Source organism: Crinia signifera, chromosome 4, assembly GCF_055691185.1.
Source record: "Crinia signifera chromosome 4, ASM5569118v1, whole genome shotgun sequence".
Classification (NCBI taxonomy): domain Eukaryota; kingdom Metazoa; phylum Chordata; class Amphibia; order Anura; family Myobatrachidae; genus Crinia; species Crinia signifera.
In genome coordinates this window covers 287,292,971-287,315,693 of record NC_139220.1, presented here as the reverse complement: position 1 = coordinate 287,315,693, position 22,723 = coordinate 287,292,971, and the positions used below count along the sequence as shown (strand labels likewise).

The following is a 22,723-nucleotide window of genomic DNA, read 5'->3' as shown; positions in this document are numbered from 1 at the left end:
CACGATATATAATGGCCATAGGCGCTTTATGCACCGTAACCTGGTGAATTTGGGCACAATAAGTGACGGATGCTGGCGGCACTCTCAGAACAATGGAATATCTCCGGTTGGAAGCCCCTATAACTTACACGCTCCCTTATTTAAATCCTCCCCATTGTAAATAAAGATAAAATCTGTAGTTCGATTTTTACAGATGTAATACAGACCTCACAGAAACAAAAACCTGTTAATGCGTTTCAGAACACATGGGTGTGACAGTCAGTATTGCAGGTGTAACAAGTAAAGACATACAGCACATTAATACCATAGGATACACTTGGAATGGTCTAAGGGTTAGAATATGGAGGCTAAAAATCTATACAAACTAATTAAAATACCTTCTCACTGGGGGTGATGAGATAAATGGCTTCCAGGCTGGGGATGGGTTCTCTCCTTTTATTAACATCTTCAACAACTGACATGTAAGGAGAAAACACACAGTTGGTATGATTGTGCAGCCATCCAATGTATTACACAGCCAGCCCACACATAAAGCATGCTTCTGTACAATCCCCCATACATTACGGTGGCTTCTTCCCTCAGAGAAGATGCATGCAATGCTCCCTTGAGCAGCCAGGGACCTTCCCGGGTGGCAGGATCGCATGCAATATATCACATGCGGTCCTTTTGCATGCGATATAGATCACATGCAATCCCAGATAAGCCTGCATAGCTGAAAAGCGATCCTAGTTAATGCTTCTGCAGCAGGGGTGACCCGGAAGGTCCGGTGCGATGCGCACAGGACTGCGCATTAGTTCAGACCCACTATCAGTCACCTGCAATTCAGGCTCTTTCCCTGTAACTATATGGTAACTATAAGCCCACAGGGCTATCACTTTCTACAATTGCTGTGCCCCCCATTCCATTCACCATCTGTATCCATTTGGTTCCAGTCAATGCAGTTTCCGGTCCACATATATTTTAAATCCATCACCACCCCATGAATTTTTTATTGATGTCATTTATTGTACAATGTATGTTATGTATGTTTTTAATTTGTTATTAAATATTGTTATATGATCTTTCATCATACAGCGCCACTTCCTTTCTTTCTTTTTTTAGGCTCTTTCCCTGTGACTGATTGCTGCAATCACAGGAAAAAATCCCAACTTGCAGATAAATTACCCAGTGTATGGGGGCCTTAAGGCTCTACTTTGTTTAATTTACATAGGATTCAGGAGGATGTTGGGATTCTTAAGCTGGCCATACATTAGAATGACCAGCATATGATGCAGATTGTATGATTGATCGAACGAGCATATGATCTGCTTAGCAAGCCATCCTGGCTGATCATATGTGCAGCACATATGATCAGTTGAGCGACCTCTCAGCCTGCAGGACCGTGCATCGCACCAAAATACCTCACGATGTGCACACATTCAATCGCACGGCCTATCAGGCCTGATATCAATCTGCCGTATGGCCAGCTTTACTATCGGGATGCAGCGGTCAGTCTTCTGACCACCGGTGTCCCAGGGCTTCATATACATAAGTATTGTAAAGCTGCACTATATAAGAAACTGTAAATAAATAAATAAATAAATAAATAAATAAAGTGATGGTAACTTATTAACGCCATACACATACAGAGGATATGGAATGTAAGCATTGTTGCTCTGGAGTCCACTCATCCATCTACTAGATATGTTATTCTCTTTCTATGCGGGCAAGTACAAGCGCAGATGTTATCACAGCAGCTTGCGGATTCTGCTCATACACAAACTGCCCTGCTCAGGCCCTAATCTCAATAGATCTGAAACTATATACAGGTTTAGAATCCCTTATCCGAAATGCTCGGGACCACGAGCATTCTGGATAAGGGAATTTTCCGGTTTTTGGAATAACATTTTTTTTAGGCACTTACCTGTCCCTTGGTGGTGCCAGGTGGTCCCTTGGTGGTGCCCGGTGGTCCCTCGGCATCCACGGCAGGGCTTTAGCACTGTCTCCGGCGGTCCCAGGAGTGCTTTGCGCGAGTTCCCAGGCACGCCAGTGTCGTCACTCGCGCAAAGCACTCCTGGGACCGCTGAAGGCCTGCCATGGATGCCGGGGGACTTGGTAAGTATAAAAAAGGATTAGGGGGGAAAAAAAAAAAAAAAAAAATTTTTTTTTTTCAAATTGTTAAAAAAAAAAAAAGTTTTTGGAATAATTCGGATACGGGATGCACGGATAGGGGATACTCAACCTGTATAATAAATGTTGTCATATTTCCTTTACTTTCACACTATACCCAATAAGAAGTACGTGTAGAAACCCGTGTGCAGGCAGGGAGCACTCGCAGTATATCCCTGGCTCAGTGCTCGCTTATGGCGACTCCTATGCATGATAGTAGACACAAATCGGACTTTCCGACCATACATATATCTTATTTCATTTCTGGTACATGCCACACATTTGTTTATTGGCTCTCGCTAATAATGAGACAATGGGGTAGATTAACAAAGCTTCTAAAAATGGACAGTGGAGATGTTGCTCATAGCAACCGGATTTTAGCTATAATTTCTTTATTGCATTCCAGAAAATGACAGTTAGGGGGAATTTACTACGATTGAAGTTCTATTTCAGATGGGATGTTGCTGTGGGCAACCAATCAGATACTATCTATTATCTTCTAGAAGGTGCTAAATAAATAAGAAGTTGATTCTGATTGGTTGCCCAAAGCAACAGCCTAATAGAATCTGGTTGCTATAGGCAACACATCCACTCCAATCTCTTTTAGAAGATTTAGCAAATCTACCACAAACAGGATGGCAAAGTCTGTGTAGGTGGGATCCTGTCTTAGCTGTGGCCCGTACCAGGCTCTGATTACAATGAGAAGAAAGGCTGTGATGCAAATGCCATTTCCAGAAGCGGGAGGGCTGGCAGTTTATAGGCAGCTCGGACTCCCACCTCCATGAGGATTCTGGGTACTCCCTGACCAGAGAGAGCAGAACAATTGTTCAGTCCTGGAGGAAATCCTAGCAGTGCCTAATAATAAAGATGTATCCCTTGCCCTTGAGGTGAAGGGTGTCCTGAAAACCCTTCCCTACCCCTGGCTACAAGGGTTGGGGTATAAAGGTACCTCTGACCTTTCGGAGCAAGCTTACAGACCAGGAGCCTCTATGATCTCCAGAGTACTGTTCCTTTAAGAAATATCCCTGACGGCATATGAATATATTATTAGTAATTACAGATGGTGAATACGGTGTTACTGTGTACAACACTTCCATAGTAACATGCAGTAAGTACATGATGTGCTGTGTGCACACACTTACTAGTGATGCCTTCATCCAGTATATCTGACATCTTACAGCAGGAGGAGAGTATGCGCATACTGGTGTGATCCACCAGCAGCACCTGTGTCACGGGAGAGAACACAACAAGATCAATACGCCAGGCAGAGAGCAACAGACTTATGGCCCCATACTGTGCAGAGTTTGTATATTGCGTGGGTTTCCTCTGGGTACTCCGGTTTCCTCCCACAATACAAAAATATACTGGTAGGCTAATTGACTCCCAACAAAATGAACACTAGAATATCTGTGTGCGCGTGTACATGTGGTAGGGAATATAGATTGTAAGCTCCACTGGGGCAGGGACTGATGTGAATGTTCAAATATTTTCTGTAAAGCGCTGTGGAATATGTGTGAGATATATAAGAAACTGGTAATAAATAAATACATCAGCAGATGGATGCGATTCCCTGACCCGCTGGTGAAAAGCAATACATTAGGAAATCCAGAAAAAGAAACACATGAAAAATGCCTGATTCCCCGATCGGGACTTTTCAGCAATATATTGCTTATATATGGGGGTCATTAAGGATCACATAAATATCTACATTTCTTTTTTATTTATTTTTTAAACGGTTTCAAATACAAGACAAACCTGTTTTTATTGCTTTACATACACAATTAACACAATGACTAATGAAATCTCAAAACTTCGGAATACCACCAAAAATCAGATGGGTAATCAATTAACCACTGCTTGAGCAGCGCAGTCTGTTCTCCTAGCCCCGCGCAGCATAGAAACATAGTGATCCCAAGCATGTTTAAATTGTACTACTGTATTTTCCTCTACCACCTCTGATGGGAGGCTATTCCACTTATCTACTACTCTTTCTGTGAAGTAATTCTTCCTCAGATTTCCTCTAAATCTTCCTCCCTCTAGTGTCAGTGCATGTCCTCGTGTTCTGCTGCTCCTCTGAGGAATGTGAGGAATGTCTCCCACCTGTACCTTGTTAAAACCCTTGAAAAATTTGAAAGTTTCTATCATGTCCCCCCTTTCTATGCTAGTAAATTACAGATGCAGGTAACAGGTATCCCTGCTGCCCCATCATTCCCGTCTCTGCCACAAGGTTGACTGCTGTAATTGAATAGCTCCGGGCACGTTGCCATGTTGAACAGACCGAACATCTGAACATGCAGTTAAGTGAATCTGCCCCTTGGATTGTTACACACAGTGGCAGGTACTCAATGCTGTGGGCGAGTGGTGACAGCGAGCAGAGTTTCCTGCTCGCTGTCACCACTCACGCTGACAGTATTCAACGCAGCCCCCTCATACGCCAATTCCCCCTCGCTCCATTTTTTGAGCGAGGGGGAATTGGAGTATGCGGCTCCTGAACCAGCGAGACTCGCGGCTAAATACAGCGAGTTTCCTGCATTAGCCGCGGGTCTTGCTGTTCTGGGGAATTCTCGCCGTCCTGTGACGGCGAGGATTTCCCCAGAACATTGAATAGAGCGAGCGGCCGGTGCGGGGGTTAAACAGCGAGGATCGCTGGTTTTCTGCAATCCTCGCTGTTTAACCCCCTCGCTGGCCACTCGCCGCAGCATTGAATACACCCCAAAGGGTGGTACTTGTGTATTATCACGGCGCCCCGATATGTGATCGCGCGATTTTTCATCGCATCTCATGCCATACACCCGATGCACTGTGTCCTCCGACCTTTTCATATCCCCACTATCCACGTCGGCGTGGAGTTGTTTTTATAAAGTGTGGCGAGCGCAGCGAGGCAAGCACAGCGTGCCCCACGAGGGGACGCGTATACCTGTGTTATGCGCGTCCGCTCGCCACGCTTCTACTGGGGGGTGCATTTAACATTGTAAGCACCCATTAGGGTGCTTATACAAGTTATAATCACATCCATATACAATGCCATACAATTTTAAAATTGTATGACATTGTAGAACATAGCGCGATATCGCAGCGCATACCATCGCATGCCTTATGGTATGCGATGCGATGGGCACCGTGATAATACACAAGTACCCAAAGGGTCAATCCAATTAGGCACAATGATTTTGCAGGTACAATTGTGTGCAAATTCAGGCTGAAACCAGCCAGCGAAGGATGCGAGTGCCATTGCCGGCGTTGAATGAAGCAGGTAAACAGAACATTGCACTCTTTGCAGCTAATTGAATTGAACCCTATAACTTAAATTGTTCCATTTAAGAGACGGATGTTGGGGCATGGTGGAAGAGGGCACTGTGCTCTTCTTTCTCATGCTGCATCTGGTCTGCTCATTTCCATTAATTATAGATACACTGTACTAAAAGGTCTGACTAACAACCATAGAAAGACAATTTACCATTTTCAAAACTTTGACCACAGAACGGGGACAGTCCATTTAACGCAAGATGGTCCCCAATGAAAGGACAGCAATGTGATTGTCCTGGGAGTTGGATTTTCACCCCACAAAATGATCACCGGTCCAGTCACTACTTTATCATTTTACATCTACCCCACCTGCAGTGCGTATGGTTTTCCCATTTTGAGAACAAATTCGTACTGCAATCAGATCTGAATAAGGGCCATAATCCGTACTCCGCAAGTACCAGCCCAGGTGCATCCTTTCCTACTGTCGGCCACTGCTGTACTGCTCTCTGTAAATGCGGGTGCACAGCAATGCATGCTAGGTCAGAAATATATTTTTGAACCTTGAGATTGGAACAATAATAAATAACCCTCTGTGGTAATGCCCTGGGCTCTCCGGTGCTGCGGGCAACCTAAACCCTACCAATTAGGTGTCACTTACCTTCCACTCCCCATCCTTCTTTACACTGCCAATCACCCCATTCAGGATCTCTGTAGACAACAGGGAAAGGAGTCAGTCCTGATGGCAAAGCACTTACAGATACCGCGGAGACAGACAATGATTGGATTACACGAAGATAAAATACAGACATTCTGGGGTAAATAGAAGTATTTACGGTACTTATAAGTTAGTTGGGCGCCCACTAAGCTATTTGCTTAGTGGGCTATTCTGCGTAAGGAAATTGCATCGCATCGCATGTGCACTTGTAGTGTCATACGATGCGTGCGATGCGATAGTAGAAATGAATGGGGTTTTTTTTGCCGGTATATTTTTCCCGCTATTATCGCATCGCATCGTTAACCACACATTGTATGACACTAAAACTTGTAATGGGATGCGATGCCATGCGATATTAAGAATTAATGTATTCCTTTCTATTTTAGGTACCCCCCATTATCCATACGACCCCATATTAACACCCCCAGTATGCACACCACCCCATACCGTTGCAAGCGCAGAGTCGACCCACTATCCACGTGAACCTGAAGCGTGGCGAGTGGCAGCGGAACGCATCCTCCGACCTTTTCATACCCCCACTATCCACATCGGCGTGGAATTGATTTTATACAGTGTGGCGAGCCACCGAGCCCGAAGCGTGGCGAGCGGACGCAGAATACATGTAGAGTAATCCACTGCGCTCCCCACGCTTCGGGCTCGGTGGCTCGCTGCGCTTGCCACACTATACAAAATCAACTCCACACCATCGTGGATAGTGGAGGTATGAAAAGGTCGGTGGGCGCGTTCTGCCGCCGCTCGCCACGCTTCGGGTTCACGTTGATACTGGTATTGTTTTAGGAACACATTCACAGCATCCATACAACACATCTGAGACAGTAATGTAGACACAGGTTAAATTTTAGTAATAACTGAGTAAGATCATTAAAATGGAATAATAACAATATAATCAAAAGAACAAGATGATTAGAAAAAACAATATAATCAAAAGAGCAAGATCATTATAAAGAACAAGATAACAAGAAAAGTGCTAAGTGGGCACTGCAGAGCCCTTAGGCAGGAGGCTCATATAAAATCCGCTGAAACGGCTGGTAAATTGTGCCTTGCAGTACCCAGTTATCTTTTGTTTCACCACTTTGCGTCCCCCCACATACGCTGTGTATGCACTCCCTAATCAGGGTCCACAAAGTTATATGTGTGATTGACCCTGGCGTGCTCGTAGCCAGCCGCTACTAACTCCTCAGTTTTATAGGCACATCAGAAGTCACTACAGATGACACTCCCAGGGGCAACATACGTTGTCATCGCATCCAGCAGGGTTGTGCAGTCTCTGCGTTCCACTTCTTTCATAAAGCAGGCCCCCGTCTCTCGGCATACGCCACCGAAGACCCACTGCTGTGGCAGAATCCTCCCCACGTTGTACTTTCTCTTAGTGTAGAGCATGGGTCTTCAAACTGCAGCCCTCCAGATGTTGTGGAACTACATGTCCCAGCATGCCCTGACAGTTTTGGCATGCTCTTATAGGAAAAAATGTGGCAATGCATGTTGGAACATGTAGTTTCACAACATCTGGAGGGCCACAGTTTGAAGACCCATGGTATAGAGGGTCTCATCCACCTCCACAACAAACCTCGGTCCTCCGATCTGCTGCTGAGACCGGGCAAGTAAGTCATAGGTACATGCCTCTCTCATTAATGCATTGTACTGCACTGTAGTGGAAATACAGATCCCCAGCTCCCACTCACAGTACGCCACACTAGACAGTTCATGCACCCAGGAATAAATGAAGCATAGGAGCTTAACAAAGGGGAGACGGCAACCTGGGTACCACAGCCCAGTACACACTGCCACCTTTCGGCGACAGGCCTTTATAGGACACCTCCAGGTACATTCCTTTAATTATGAGAGAGTCTCATCGGGTGTCCATTGACGCAAGTTTGCGTCTGTGGCAGCAAATTATAGCTCTGTAAAACGGTGAGCGCCTCCTCCTCAGTTGTAATCAGTGACATCTCCTCACCTCGTACAACGCTGAAGTCACCGCTGATGCCAGAAACACTGGGGGCACTCTGGGTAGCATCCATGTCTGGAACTGTTTTACCTCAGAGTGAGGGAGTGAGGGACCAGGAGCACTTATTTACAGCTTCAGTTTATTCACAAAACTTTATTGACAAAACATATTTACTGTACTACATACATTAGTAATATATGCATTAAGATATGCATATAAAGTACTACTAAGATCGCATCGCACGCCACTAAAACGGGACAATGCGATTTTCTTCCGCAAGTGTACGTATGTTAATTGGGTGCCCAACTAACATATAAGTACAGTATTTACCGAGAATAAATAAGACATGGTAGAACTACATGGAGTAATGGGACTTTATTGGCAGTTCATGTTCTATATTTCCAAGGAGGGGATAGAAGAAATACTGAGTTATTACCTGGTAACGGGTTTTCCTCTACTCCGCCATGGCAGCCATCATGTATGGGTTTCTCCCTGCTGGGTAGTGCTTTTGGAAAGGAAAAAAAGACCTCTGGATCCTATAAGAAGACTCCTCCTCCATACACCAGTGTCTTTATATTTCTTCAGCTTTAAAACAAACGAACATCATTATTCCACATAACATACCCCTTTTTTTTTTTTTTTTTTAAGGGTGGGAAATACCGCTGCCATGGCGGAGTAGAGGAAAACCCGTTACCAGGTAATAACCCGGTATTTCCTCTGCCTCCGCCATGGCAGCCATCATGTATGGGTCATGCCCAAGCAGTACCGTATTTCATAGGGTGGGTCATACTCACGTATAACACAAGAACAGGCCACCGGCCACATAATTCATAACTCAAAGAAGAACGTTTCTTCACGTCTTAGTTTACTGCCGCGCTCAGGATCTTCCTCCCGAACTTGGCATCTGCAGAGGACCAGACGTCCACTCTATAATGTTTTGTAAATGTGTGGGCTGAGGACCACCCTGCAGCCTTGCAAATCTCTTTTAGTGACGCAGATTCTTTCTCTGCCCACGATGACGCCATTGATCGCGTTGAGTGCGCTTTAAACCCTTCAGGTGGCTCCTGCTGCCTTATGATATATGCTTGTCGAACACAGCTTTTAATCCATCTTGATAGGGTTTGCTTAGAGGCCCTTTGCCCCTTTCTTTCTCCTTCTGATAATATAAATAAATTGTCGACTCTACGAAACTCAGCCGTCCTTTGTTTGTAAATGGACAGGGCTCTGACCAAGTCCAGGCAATGTAACCTGCTTTCTTTACTATTTGTAGGATTTGTACAAAACGTAGGTAATATGATCTCCTGATTGATATGGAATTCTGACGCCACCTTAGGTACAAACATTGGATTTGTCCTCAAGACTACTTTATCTGTATATATCTTGAAGTACGGCTCCTTTATCCACAGTGCTTGGAGTTCCGATACTCTACGAGCTGAGGTCATGGCTACTAAAAACAACACTTTCCATGACAAGAATTTCAAGGCCACCTCTTGTAGTGGCTCGAACGGTGATTCTGTTAGAACCCCTAGCACCAGGTTCAAGTCCCATGATGGTATCGGACTTCTCACCCTTGGTTTAATTCTTTTCACTGCCTGCATGAACCTTTGTACATATCTGTTCTTGGCTATGTCCCAATCCAAGATGCATGATATAGCCGAGACTTGCACTTTCAAAGTACTTGGGGAGAGGTTCATTCGCAGACCTTCTTGTAGGAAGGAAAGTACGGTGACCACACTACGAGGATTTTTACTATTTTCCTTCGCCCGAAAAGCATACTTTTTCCACACTCTATAATATATCTTCATGGTTACCGGCTTCCTTGCCTTAAGCAAAGTATCCACTACTCCTTCACTGAACCCCTTTGCTTTCAGGCTTCCGATTTCAGCAACCAAGCCGTCAGTTTCCATGATTCCGGCTGCTCCTTGAATACTTCTCCTTGTACTAGTAGATCCTTGGTCGAAGGTAGTCTCCACGGATCGTCCACTGCCAACTTCTGTACCGTATTGAACCATGCTCTGCGAGGCCAATATGGCAGAATCGTTATTACTTCGATCTCCTCCCTCTGTAGTTTCCTCAGTAGCCTCTGAATCATCGGTATTAGGGGAAAAACATAAGCTCTCTCCATGTTCCAAGGCACTGACAGTGCATCTACTTGTTCCGCCAGCGGCTCCCAGAACCTGGCAAAAAACCTGGGTACTTTTCTGTTTCCTGCCGTCACCATAAGGTCTACCTGTGGACGTCCCCATCTTTCCACCAGATTTTCGAATACCATTTGGTTGAGACCCCATTCTCCTGGCAGGCATTCTCTTCTGCTTAATTGGTCGGCCACCACATTTTCTTTCCCTGCCAGATATACTGCAGTGATGCTCAGAACCCGACCTTCCGCCCACTCGAACAGTTTGGCGGCCACCTCCATCAATGCTCTGCTTCGCGTACCTCCTTGCCGATTCACATAGGCCACTACCGCCTGGTTGTCGGACCTCACGATTAGTTCTGTCCCTTGCAGTTGACTCTGAAACCACCTGCAGCCTCCCTCCAATCTTGCTGCCACTTTCCTTGAGCCACTTGATGATTGAAGGTTGCTCCCCAGCCTGTTTCGCTGGCGTCTGTGGTTAGTGTAACCTGCGGCTTCGTGCCAAAGTATCTTCCTGCCACCAATCTGTCTTCTGCTGCCCACCAGTCCAAGTCTTGTCTGGCCTTTGTGGACAGGACTATCCTTTGGGACAAGTCTTTTGAGTTTTTGTTCCATTGCAGAAGAAAACAGCTCTGTAGTTTCCTTGTATGGAACCTTGCCCAAGGGACTACCTCTATAGCTGCTGACATTAGGCCTAGCACCTCCATGCAGCCACGCGTCTTCTTTGCAGACTTTTTACTTGCTGCACTAGTTTTCTTCTTCTGACTTCTGTCAAGGAAATTTTTAGCTCTTTTGTATTGACTACTACCCCCAGGTATGTTAGTTCTTGAGCAGGAATCAACTGGCTCTTTTTGTAATTTATTAACCAACCGTGTTCCAGCAGACACTGTACCACCCTGTCTGTGTGCTCTTGCGCCTTCTCCTCGGAGTCTGCGACTATTAAAATGTCGTCGAGGTAAGGGAATAACCTTATCCCGCTCTGTCTTAGTGCTGCTATCAGCACGACCAGCACCTTGGAGAATGTTCTCAGGGATGTAGCCAGCCCAAATGGTAGGGCGTTGAACTGATAGCTTGTGCCCATTAGCCTGAACCTCAGATACTTTCGATGGCTTATGCAGATTGGAACGTGCAAATAGGCGTCTTTGAGATCTATCAACGTCATGAAGTCTTTTTGACTTAAGTCTAGTATCACCGATTTGATACTCTCCATTTTGAAGGATTTGACCTCTATGAACTGATTGAGTCGTCTCAGATCTAGTATGGTCCGAAATCCCCCTGTCGCTTTCTTTATTAAAAAGAAACGGGAAAAGCATCCCCGAAATTCCTGATCCTCTGGAACAATGCTGATTACTTCTTGTTCCAGCATTTCCTGTAAACTTGCTAATAAGGCTTTTCTCTCCTCCCTGTTTTTGGGAATCGGAGAATGAACAAAAAACTCTCTGGGAACTTTGTTGAACTCCACTTTGTACCCGGAGGATACTACCTCTTGGACCCACTTGTCTCCAGTGGTCCCGGACCAGATGCTTGCAAATTTCAGTAGTCTGGCCCCTACTGTTTGTGACCCGACGTCACTGTGCCTCCTTTTTGGAGGAGAATTTATTCTCCCTATTTCTTTGGGCACGAAAATTGCCCCTTGAGACCCAGGATCCCCTTCTGTAGGGCCTTCCTGGTCTATATGCCCGTGACTCTCTGTAGTCTTGGGGCTGAAATCTTCCGAACTTGGCCGGAGGTACCCTTCTGCCTCCCTTATCCTGAGGAAGCCAAACAGACTTCCCCCCTGAGATCTTAGCCACTAGTTCGTCCAATTGTCTACCAAACAAATAGTCCCCTTGGAATGGCATGGACAGGAGTTTATTCTTGGACTGTACGTCCGCTGCCCATGGTTTTAACCATAGGGCCCTTCTTGTTGCGGCTGTTGCTGCCCCTGCTCTGGCCGCCAGCCTCACCGCATCCATTGATGCTTCGCAAACAAACTCCACTGCAAGCTGTACGTCTTGTACAATTTTTAACAGCTCCGAACTTGCGAGGTCATCCAGAATATCCCCTTCGAATTGCTGACACCAGCCTCTTATTATTCTGGATGTTACTGCCATTGCTGACGCTGCTTTCAGGGAAGCCCCTGAAATTAAGTGTTGTTTCCTTAGGCCCAATTCGATCTTCCGATCCATCGGATCTTTAAAGGCGTTGGCCTCTTCTAGTGGCAATGTCGTTTTTTTCGACAACCTCGCCACCGCCGCATCTATTTTAGGTGCTTCCTCCCATGAGAGCACTTGCGTCTTGTCAAAAGGGTACATCTTGTTAACCTTCCCTGGAATAGCCACTCTTTTGTCTGGCTGCTTCCATTCTTCGGTTATTATGTCTTTCAGAGTTTGTGATAAGGGAAACGTTTTACTTTTCTGTTTCCTATCCTTAAAAAGCATTTCTTGCAAGCTTACATCCTCCTGCTTGTCTTCAATATTTAATGCTTTATAAATACGGACCAGAAGGTTGTCAACCATGTCGGCATTCAAGTCCGCGTCCGACCTATCCTGCCCTGGATCATCCTCCTCTCCATCATCTAAGTCGCCCCCAAGCATATTAGCACTGGTTGACTGACCCGCTGTATCATCTATATCCTCATTTAGCACATAACTTTTCCGTTTAATGGGCGTTTTACCCGGATCCTCCTTAGGTGCAAACGTATCTGCCAGGGCCGCTTTCAACATCTGTACCAGGCTCGCCATTTGAGCCGGGGGAAATAACTCAGACGCCTTACAGCCTTCACATACAGTCCCCACGTGTTTATCTGGCAGCGTCTTGTCACATGTTGCACATTTGCTCAGCGCAGATTTCTTCTGCTTGCTTTTCCCCTTATCCTTGCTAGACTCAGACCTACAATGACAACCACCAACCAGTCACTAAGAACTACTTTAAACAACACCACGTGGACACCCTTACACCAGCACACTGCTCACCCAGTTTTTACGCCAGACTGCCTGTCTTCCTCCATAATTGGTAGTGCGCTCTCTAGAAAACACAGTCACGTCTAAGTATAAGTACTGCCCCAGCCAGTAACTTATTACATGAACAAGAAGTCAGATACAACTCACCCCACTGTCCGCGCCAAGTCTGCCGCGTGCCTGACCAAGTCCAGGCAACCAAGATGCTAGCGTACACCAAGTCCAGGCAGCAGGCCGAGTCCCGCTCACGATTACCCAGACCTCAGATCAGCGTGACACTGAACACACGCCGGCTCCCGGCTACCACAGCCAATGACGCGTACCGGAAGTCGCGCCCTAATGACGCGCCTCATCCTGAGGATACGTTACGCGCACTACCCGGCGTCCGCCCTTAGCACAGAGCTGGGGCAGGGAAGCGCGTGCAGGTGGCTTAGTACGTATCGCTCCCCTGGACGCCGCCGCACAGCTACCCCATGGGGCCCGCATTCGGCATAATGAGAGCTTATGCTCTCCTTCTCTCCTGCATGAAGCCACAGCAGCTGCAGGGAGCGACAGTCTGCAGCGTGAGGTGAGCCGGTGTCCACACACATGCACTACCCAGAAAGGAAAAAAAGACACTGGTGTATGGAGGAGGAGTCTTCTTATAGGATCCAGAGGTCTTTTTTTCCTTTCCAAAAGCACTACCCAGCAGGGAGAAACCCATACTTGATGGCTGCCATGGCGGAGGCAGAGGAAATATAAACTGTGCACATGTAACCCAGCCCTATCACAACCACAGGAGTACAAGCAGTGATGAAGGTGATACCAATAATCCCCTGCCTCAGACTACATGGGAGCGCTCCAATGTGCCTACACTGAATGGACGCATGCACCTTCATATGTTTGTGGAGAGAACAGGGTATTTTATAAACTGGAAATTGAAACCATTCCTGTAAACACTGATAGCAACACTGGGCCCTCTGAGGGGAGATCTGTGTACTAGGAGGCTATCCTGAGATAAGGAAAGGTTTTACATCAGTTATACAGTGTCACATCAGAACATCAACTCTACAACACATATCACTATTACTGCCGCAATATAAATCTTCTCCATTCTCTGCAAAGCACTGTGGAATACGGTTTGTGTGCACTATATAAATAACTGGTAAGAAATAAATACATAATCTATAATAAATAACTTCTTGACCTCTCTGCTGCTTTTGACTCTGTGGACCACCCTCCCCTCTCCTGTTCAAACCTTTGACTCCCATGTTCTGCTTGATACTGCCCTCTCCTGGCTATCCCCCTACCACTCAGACAGCTCCTGTCTCCTCTCACGACTGCACAGGATGCTGGATGATTGCCCGACAGTTGGGATTCCAACGATCAGCACCCCGGCATCGGAATCCCGACTGTTTGAATGCACGACAGTCGGGATCCCAACTTATAGGTGCTATTCTCCCGACCCCCATAGAGGGAGAATAGAACCTGTAGCGAGCCTGCAGCATGGCCCCCCAAGGGGCTTCTTTGTGCTCTCCCCCCTATCAGGGCACCGGCAGTTGGGATTCCGATGTCGGGATCCCGATTGTTGGACTGCCATACCATACCCGACTTTACATCTCCTAATTCCACTTACTGGAGGTGTCCTGTGCTTGGTCCACTCTCCTTTTCTGTCTCTGTACATTCTCTAGGTGAGCTCTCTAGCTCTGTAGACTTGCAATATCCCCCCTGTGTTAATGACACTCAATCTACCTCTCGTCTACTGGCCACTCCCTTACTCTCCTTCATATGCAGTGCTGAGCATTGCCCCCCCCCCCCCCCCCACACACACACACACAATTAATATGGGCAACTACATGGGCCACAAAAGGTACCATCATGCATTAAAGGGCTGTGTGCAGGGTTTTGTTCTTTGTAGAGAGATGGGGTGCAGAGACACAATTTGATGATCTAAAATGTAAAACAACAAGTTGGATAGGGATAGCACCAACGGCCTGGAATAGCAGGGCAGCGATAATGAAATGTAATATTTCTCGCTCTCCCTTGCACACACACCTGTACATTAGATATATAGTATAAGAATATTTTTGCATTTAAGTAATACAGTTATGTTCTCTATAGAGGAAGCACTGCATGTTATCAGGAGAACCCTGTATGATGAGAGAGGCGACAGGTGCAGGAACATGGAACCCAAGATTCTTCCTGCCCATCTGGCTTGTAAAGCACCTTTCTGTCTCCCCGCTTTTAGTTTTCAGAAACAAGAAGAAAGAATATATTTAAGCAAATGGGAAGAATGAAAAAGAACAAAAATAAATAAAAAGAGGAAGCTTGCTGCTAGCGGCTGGGTGTGTGTGTGTGTGATGTGTAGGAAATCCTGTGATAGTATCGCCGGGGAGATAAGGGAGCGCTCAAACTGAAATACATGCAGTAGTATGTGATGGCATATGTGTGTGTCTGTGTATATGTATGTATATACTGTATAGTATGCTGCATTATCCGTTACTAGCAGATTTACAATTCAGGTCTGAACAGCCTACAATCAATCACACTGCTAGACGTATACCGTACACCCTGTCCCGATGGAGGGAGCATGGACAGCAACTCCCTAAGGATTTGTCTGTGTACATACACATGATTCAGGAACTACAATAAGGCATGGCAGCGCCAGATCCGTATTCTGCACATGAGCACACAGGGAGTGCAGGAGCTGGCTCACTCATTTGTGTAAACACACAGTCCGGGAACCAACGCTTTGTTTACAAAAACAGAGACACACAGGAGCCAAACCAGAGACTGTACAAACACTGGAAGCTCAAGAGCTGACTATCTAGTGCAGAAGCTGGGAAACGACTGTATCCTAGCTGTGATAATTTAATTTTCACCAAGAGCCTCAATAAGCTTCATACCCATTTAGAGTGCAATATCTGCAGTAGTAGTAGTTTGTTTATTTATAAGGTGCTACAAAGTGTCCGCAGCGCCGTACATAGCAAACATAAAAAAAATTACAAGGTAACGTACAGGGTGTGATGATAAAACACCGGCGGCTCCGTTCTTCTGCTGAGGACCACCACAAAATGGCTGCCCCCATATAGCACACAGTTCTCTGAAACTGTCTGCTGTATGGGGGCGGCCATTTTGTGGTGGTCCTCAGCAGAAGACTGGAGCTGCCGGGACTAGCGCAATAGGTAAGGCTGCGGGGGGGGGGGTTTGCATGGGCGGCGGGGGGGTACTTGGCGGGGCTTAGTCACTGTATGTGACTAAGGGCCTGACTGATTGACTGTGTGCTAAGATGGTCATGCAACAGTGGTCTAAGATAGTCATGCGACAGTGGTCCAAGATGGTCATGTGACAGCGGTCGCAGTGTGGATTCAGGCGCAGTTTGAGTACTTTGAAGACAAAGGCCGCCATATATGTCTCGGTCTTACAGTTGAGAGACTGAATAGCCTAATAATAAAATACACCAAAGCAAAAATACAGAATGGACATAGACCTCAAGCTGAGGCCAATGTCAGCTCTTTGTAACCTTAAACAAGTCACATTTTCTCCCAAGTTCTAAGAATATTGACAAAATGAAACCATCCTTGTTGGGCTCTGTATGAAGTTTGCATGCTCTGCATAGTGAAGAACATGTTAGCAATACTGCAGCCTCTACATTGATGGTTTCCTGACTAAAACATATGTGTTCTAACAGCAAACCAATGTTACACTCTCTGCATAGCGCAGGACAGTGTATGCACGTACCAGTACCCTAGGGCAGTGGTTCCCAAACTGTGTGCCATGGCACCCTGAGGTGCCGCTGAGCACTTACAGGGGTCCAGGACCAATCCAAATCATTTATGGTCAGTTTATTAGGCAATACCAGTGCTTGTGGCTTCCAATCATACAATATGTGGACAAACAGAAGTGGATCGAGTCTCTCACCAAATAACTGAACCTAAGGAGGACATATAAACACAATTTACTTGGTTTCATATTTTTTTTCTCAATTACTCAATAAGAATCTTTTGGCCTAAGGGTACCTTGGAAACAATTCTGATACTCTAGGGCACCGTAACTGAAAAATATGTGGGAAGCACTGCCCTAGAGCATTCCTAGCACTACTTCTGTGTCCTGCACACGCAGCGATTCCAGTGATATTACTTCATTTAACGTGAAAATCACTCCTACATAGCTCCATGTGTAGGGGCCATAGCTATTGCCCAGCTAGCACCTTCTAGAGCAGTGGTTCTTAACCTCGGTCCTCAGGACCCCACACAGTGCACGTTTTCCAGGTCTCCACACAGAATCACAGGTGACATAATTAGCTCCACCTGTGGATCTTTTAAAATGTGATGAGTGCAACTGTAAGGTGACCTGGAAAACGTGCACTGTTGGGGAGTCCTGAGGACAAAGGTTGAGAATCACTGTTCTAGAGGATAATAGCTAGAATCTGATTGGTGCTATGTGTAACATTGCTCACTTCCAAAACATTACACTTTAGTAAATTCCCCCTAGAATCAGGATTGCTCCTTCTAAATTCAAATACTTGGCTTTCCAAGTGCCAAAGATTTACAATTGAGAGAAGCACTTCAATATTCAACAAATGAGGCCCTTTGGGCGTATATATATGCATACTAATGTACACAGTCTACAGCAGGCCATACATCAGAATGACCTCCATACAACCTGATCGTATGCAGGTCAAACGAACAAGCGTACGTGCTTTAAAAGCACACACAAAATGCTTATGGCCGCAAGGAAAGCCGATGGATCAGACGAGAAGCACGTATGATCTGAGCGTCGGGTGCTTGCCCCACGGGACTGCGCATCATAATAATATTCCTCATGATGTGCACCCAATGCAATGCACCATGTGTATGGCCAAGTGTATGGCCAGCTTAGCTAACATGAGGATTTCAACTTGGTCAAACATTCTATGATCGCCTAACCTGTATCTCTGATGCCGTGGGATTCCAAGTTCTCCAAACACCACAGGTTGAACGCACTACAACTATTAAACGTAGCCTGACCACTTCTAACATATCTTAATTGTAAAGCATGCAGGATAATAACAATTACTGAGAACTGCAACCACAGTGAATGATAATTCACTAATAATGGAATAAGGGTAATAACGGAAACATTAAGACCCTATGGGGGTCCACCAAACCCCACATGGCTAATGTCCGGCCAACCGCCCGCACAGGCTACGAATGGATGTTAACCTCCATTCGCATACTGCGGGTAACCTCCCACATCTTTCGATGGTCGCCGACCAACAAAAGATGTGGAAGGTACACGCAGTTAAAAGTGACTTTTTCAAGTCACTCCCATATGTGTGCACGCTGGGACGAATATGGGTGGGCAGCTGACATCTGGCGATGTCAGCTGCCAGCCCCGGCATCCCCGTCATTACCATGAGAATGCCCAGTGTTCTCATGAGAACGCCATGAAACACTGGGCGTTCCCATATGGTAATGGGGCTGCCCGGCGCCCTTCTCCCCCCCCCCCCCCCCGCTCGCCGTGAAGGGTGCATGCACTGAATGTTCGCCATGGGTGCATGCTCCCTGCGCATGTGCGGACGCACAACATCGGTCCTCCGTGTGAATGCTTGGAGGACCAAAGGAATATGAATAAGGCCCTATATCTCATCTGGGATAATCTATAGACAAAAACTCAAATGTGGGAATAACGAAGTAGATAGAAATTGGCTAACACGATATAAAATATTCTGTAAAGGGTTCTACCCCAGACAGTTTGCTGGCCAAAAGTTGCATTCAAAGATTTTCTTTGCAGCTCCCACTGATACAGACAACGAGAGAAGCCACGTATGTGTTAGAGCAGGCATGGGGAACCTTTGGCTTGCCAGATGATGTTAAAATACACATTCCAGCATGCCATGCTACAGTATTGCTATTTGGCCATGCTAAATATGTTGCAGGGCTTGCTGGGATATGCAGTCCGACAACAGCTGGAGGGCCAAAGGTTCCCAATCCTTGTGTTAGAGGATTATTCCCATGGATAATATAGGATGTAACATTCTGATACCGGGCATGCAACACAGATATCATTCTGGGTGCCGGCAGCACGGGTATGGTCATGGACAGATTGGCCATAGACCTTTCCGGGAAGATTCCCGGAAGGCCAATGCACCTGAGGACACCTGTCCAGAGTTTTGGCCCCATCCACCTCCTGTCTTCCACACACATTTGCCTGTTTAGAGCAGAGTGTCCAACAATGCAAATACTCATCTAAGTCTGGTGCCAATATATATATATATAACTTCCGGTGGGGCTTCCATCCTTAGGCCCCGGAGAAGGGGCGCCTCGGGGACGGGAGGACAAGGGAGGTGGGTACAAGGGGAGACGGAGAGGGCAGAGGAGAGGACCCGACACAGGATGCGGCGACCCCCCCAGGCTGGGACAGCGCATAGCCCCGGCATGACCACTCTATCGGAGGAGATGTACGGAGGAGGCAGACGGGAGTGACTAGGACCCGGCTCAAGATGCGGCACAGGACCTGGCCGGGAGAGGCATGCGCACTGACACGGCCCCCGGCATGACCACCAGAGGAGGCGACCCCCATTGGTTCCCGGCGGCGTCACCCAGCCATGACAGTGGTTTCCAGCCTGCAGGCCCCAGCCGCTCCTCCAGCATGAGCGAATTGCGGGAGTCTGTCCACCACCCACCCAATACTCCGGGCGAAACACAGTGCTTGCCTGGCTGTTGCGGCGACGCTGATGGCTGCCTAGGTGCTGGGCAGCTCGGCAGGTATATGATCACGTATATGTTCCCTGTGTGATAACTGTACTGTCTCTGCTTGTACTGCTACCTACCTGGCTGTTGCGGCGACCAGTGGCGCCTATAATCCCCAGGGTACATCTAGCGTATACCTGTATGTGTAATGTATATCTTTACTATCACTGTCTGACTGTTACCCAACTGGCTGCTGCACAGAAATCCAAATCAAATTCCTAGTATACGCGAGTGTACCTGGCCAATAAAGGATTCAGATTCTGATATTCATTGCGAAAGGAATGGGTGCTATCTGAGGTGTAACAATTTCTGGGGTGTTTTCTGGTTGTACTCTAGGAGGGGAAGGGATATTTGTAAAATTTGGGGAGGATTACTGTATAAGTTGTTTGTCTGCTTAATGAAGGTTTGTGGTCTGTGGACAGTCTCAGTGGGGGAGATGGGGTACGATGTGAAATGTGGATGTTTGTGGTTTGATACAGCAATAGAGAGGTCTGGGGGCCACTAGACAGTCGAGTATATTGAAACCAATGGCTTCCACACAGTAAAGGTCCATACACACTGGGCGATTTTGCCAAGCGTGTATGGACACCGATGATCGCTGTCATTGCTGGGGGGAAAGTCGCATACTCACTGACCGGTTTTCCTCCTGCTTGGCACCATCAGCAGGAGGGGGGGGGGGGGCGCGGACGGCTTTGTATAGCGCAGCGCTATGCAAAGCCATCCTCAAAGCTGCTCATCTGCTGGAAATACCATCAGATGAACGGCTTTCCCGGCGATGACGTGGGAGTGCGCATCACCGCTCACTGCCAGGCCATACACACTGGGTGGCTTTGAGCTAAAACTTGCTGTTTTGAGCGGCTTTCGGCTCAAAGTTGACAAGTGTGTATGGGCCTTTATGGTGATAAATTAATCCTGCCTATTTTGGTGTTGATTCTGCCTACATTTTGTTTGGTGCCACTCGAGTAAAACCACATCTAGAAGTTTTTCCAGACCACTATTAGTTCCCAATCCACCTCTGGTCGTCCAGTCTCAGCATTCCGATGGGCATCACAAAAGGTAGTTGGATAATAAACTAAAAAACAGTATACAAATTTACAAAATGTATTTGTTTACAAATACAAAAGCAGAACATGAAGAGTGGTACAACTACACTTATGAGCTGCACAGGTACAATGACAACTGGGTCAGCATAACTAAACTGCATCAGAACATCACTAGACAATTGCCGCAGCACATTAAAACTTGCTCCGATTGTGACAGGTGACTATTCCCAATAGACAAGGATAGTGGCAATAGTAGTCCTGGGGCTTCCATGCCCTGAACTTGAGCCATATATACACATTATATACCTGCAGGACATATCAGCCCACAGTATCCACCTACAGAGAGCACTCAGACACATTTTGCCATTTAATACAGAACTTTTAAAAGGCTGTCCTATACTGTTTCGTGACGTCACTTCCTAGCGAGGCCCATGACGTCCTGCTGCTGCTTGATGACATCACACTGACAGGCTAAAATGCAACCCTGCACTCGGCAGCCGGTGTAAGCAGCGGAAACCGCTATGGCTTGTGCTGAGCAGGAGCGGATAACGCCCAGATGAGAACCCCCATAACCATACACACGGTACACTTACTCTCTCCGACCACTGCCTTCAGCCCGGACGGCGCCATTTTACGTTATCCCGCCGCCACCGCCGTCCCCAGATTACGGTCCCCCGAAACTTGGCGACTTCCGCGTTGCGACGTCACGATCCTTCGGAACATCACGGGAGGTGCAGGAAGTCCGTTGCTAAGGGGAGGAAGCGTGGTTGCTAGGGAAGAAAGGCAGTCAGCCAATGACGTGATTGTTTACCGACCCTTCCTGGTTTATCGAAGGCGTGGTCAAGGGACGTATGGCGCAGCGGCTGTTGCTGGGGAGAGGCGTGACTGAGTTACATGGGCGTGGTCATCACCGCCGGAGGCGGGGCTATAATAAAGCAGCAGCAGCAGAATAGAATGGTTCGTTCGCAGGATTCATGGAGAGCTGTATGAATTGTTGGCCTGGGTTCTGGAGGATGGAAAAGTGAAAGATAGAGAATAAGTCTGGGGTAGCCAACCCTAGTCCTCGAGAGCTACCAACAGTGCATGTTTTGCAGGCCCCCTTACAGAATCACAAGTGAGCTAATTAGCTCCATCTGTGGATCTTTTAAAATGTGTCAGTGATTAATGAGTGCAGCTGTGCAGCAGCTAGGTTGTCTGGAAAATGTGAACTGTTGGTAGCTCTCGAGGGCTAGGGTTGGCTACCACTGCAATAAGTGATGTGTGTGGAGGCTGGACTGTACTGTGGGGAAGTGATTGGATAGGAAAAGTTTATGATGTTATGTGGGCGGTTCTGCAATCTAATAAAATGTTGCAGAGATGAGTTTTCAGGGAAGCTTCAAGGTTTGGAGACTATTGGCCCATATGTTACGGATTGCATATACAATGCGATATGGGTTAAATATTACTGGCCAAATCGCACTGTAATATGCAATCCTATTGCAGGATGTATGTCCTGTCACATGCAGGGACAGGGCACTGAAATGACCCCATTCGTGCAATGTGCTCAGCCGGGTGTCAGGGGGTGTGCGCATGCGTGGTTAGCACTGACCCCCGGCCGGCCCCGCTGACTGAACTGCCCCGCCGGCGAGCTCATAGCAGCATTACTTTTTTTCAATTTTTATAAGCTTTAGTAAATGTACCCCTTATTGTGTGTAGGAGGGAATTCCACAGAGTGGGTGCTGCATGAACCGATTACCTGATGGGTAAAAAAAGGGGCAGACTAGATGGGCCAAATGGTTCTTATCTGCCGTCAATTTCTATGTTTCTATGAACAAAGTCC

At 46.8% G+C, this 22,723-nt stretch overlaps 1 protein-coding gene across 1 annotated transcript in view; it reads right to left on the bottom strand.

Moving 5' to 3' along the window:
- Positions 1-21,736, bottom strand: part of STXBP2 (syntaxin binding protein 2) — a 40,005-nt gene extending 18,269 nt beyond the window's left edge. The window contains exons 1-4 of the mRNA XM_083184910.1: positions 21,498-21,736; positions 6,053-6,102; positions 3,291-3,372; positions 378-454 (exon numbers count right to left, since the gene is read on the bottom strand). Coding sequence (XP_083041036.1) covers positions 378-454; positions 3,291-3,372; positions 6,053-6,102; positions 21,498-21,534 — 246 coding nt within the window. The 5' untranslated portion in view covers positions 21,535-21,736. The remainder of the gene's footprint in view (positions 1-377; positions 455-3,290; positions 3,373-6,052; positions 6,103-21,497) is intronic.
- Positions 21,737-22,723: the final 987 nt, after the last annotated feature.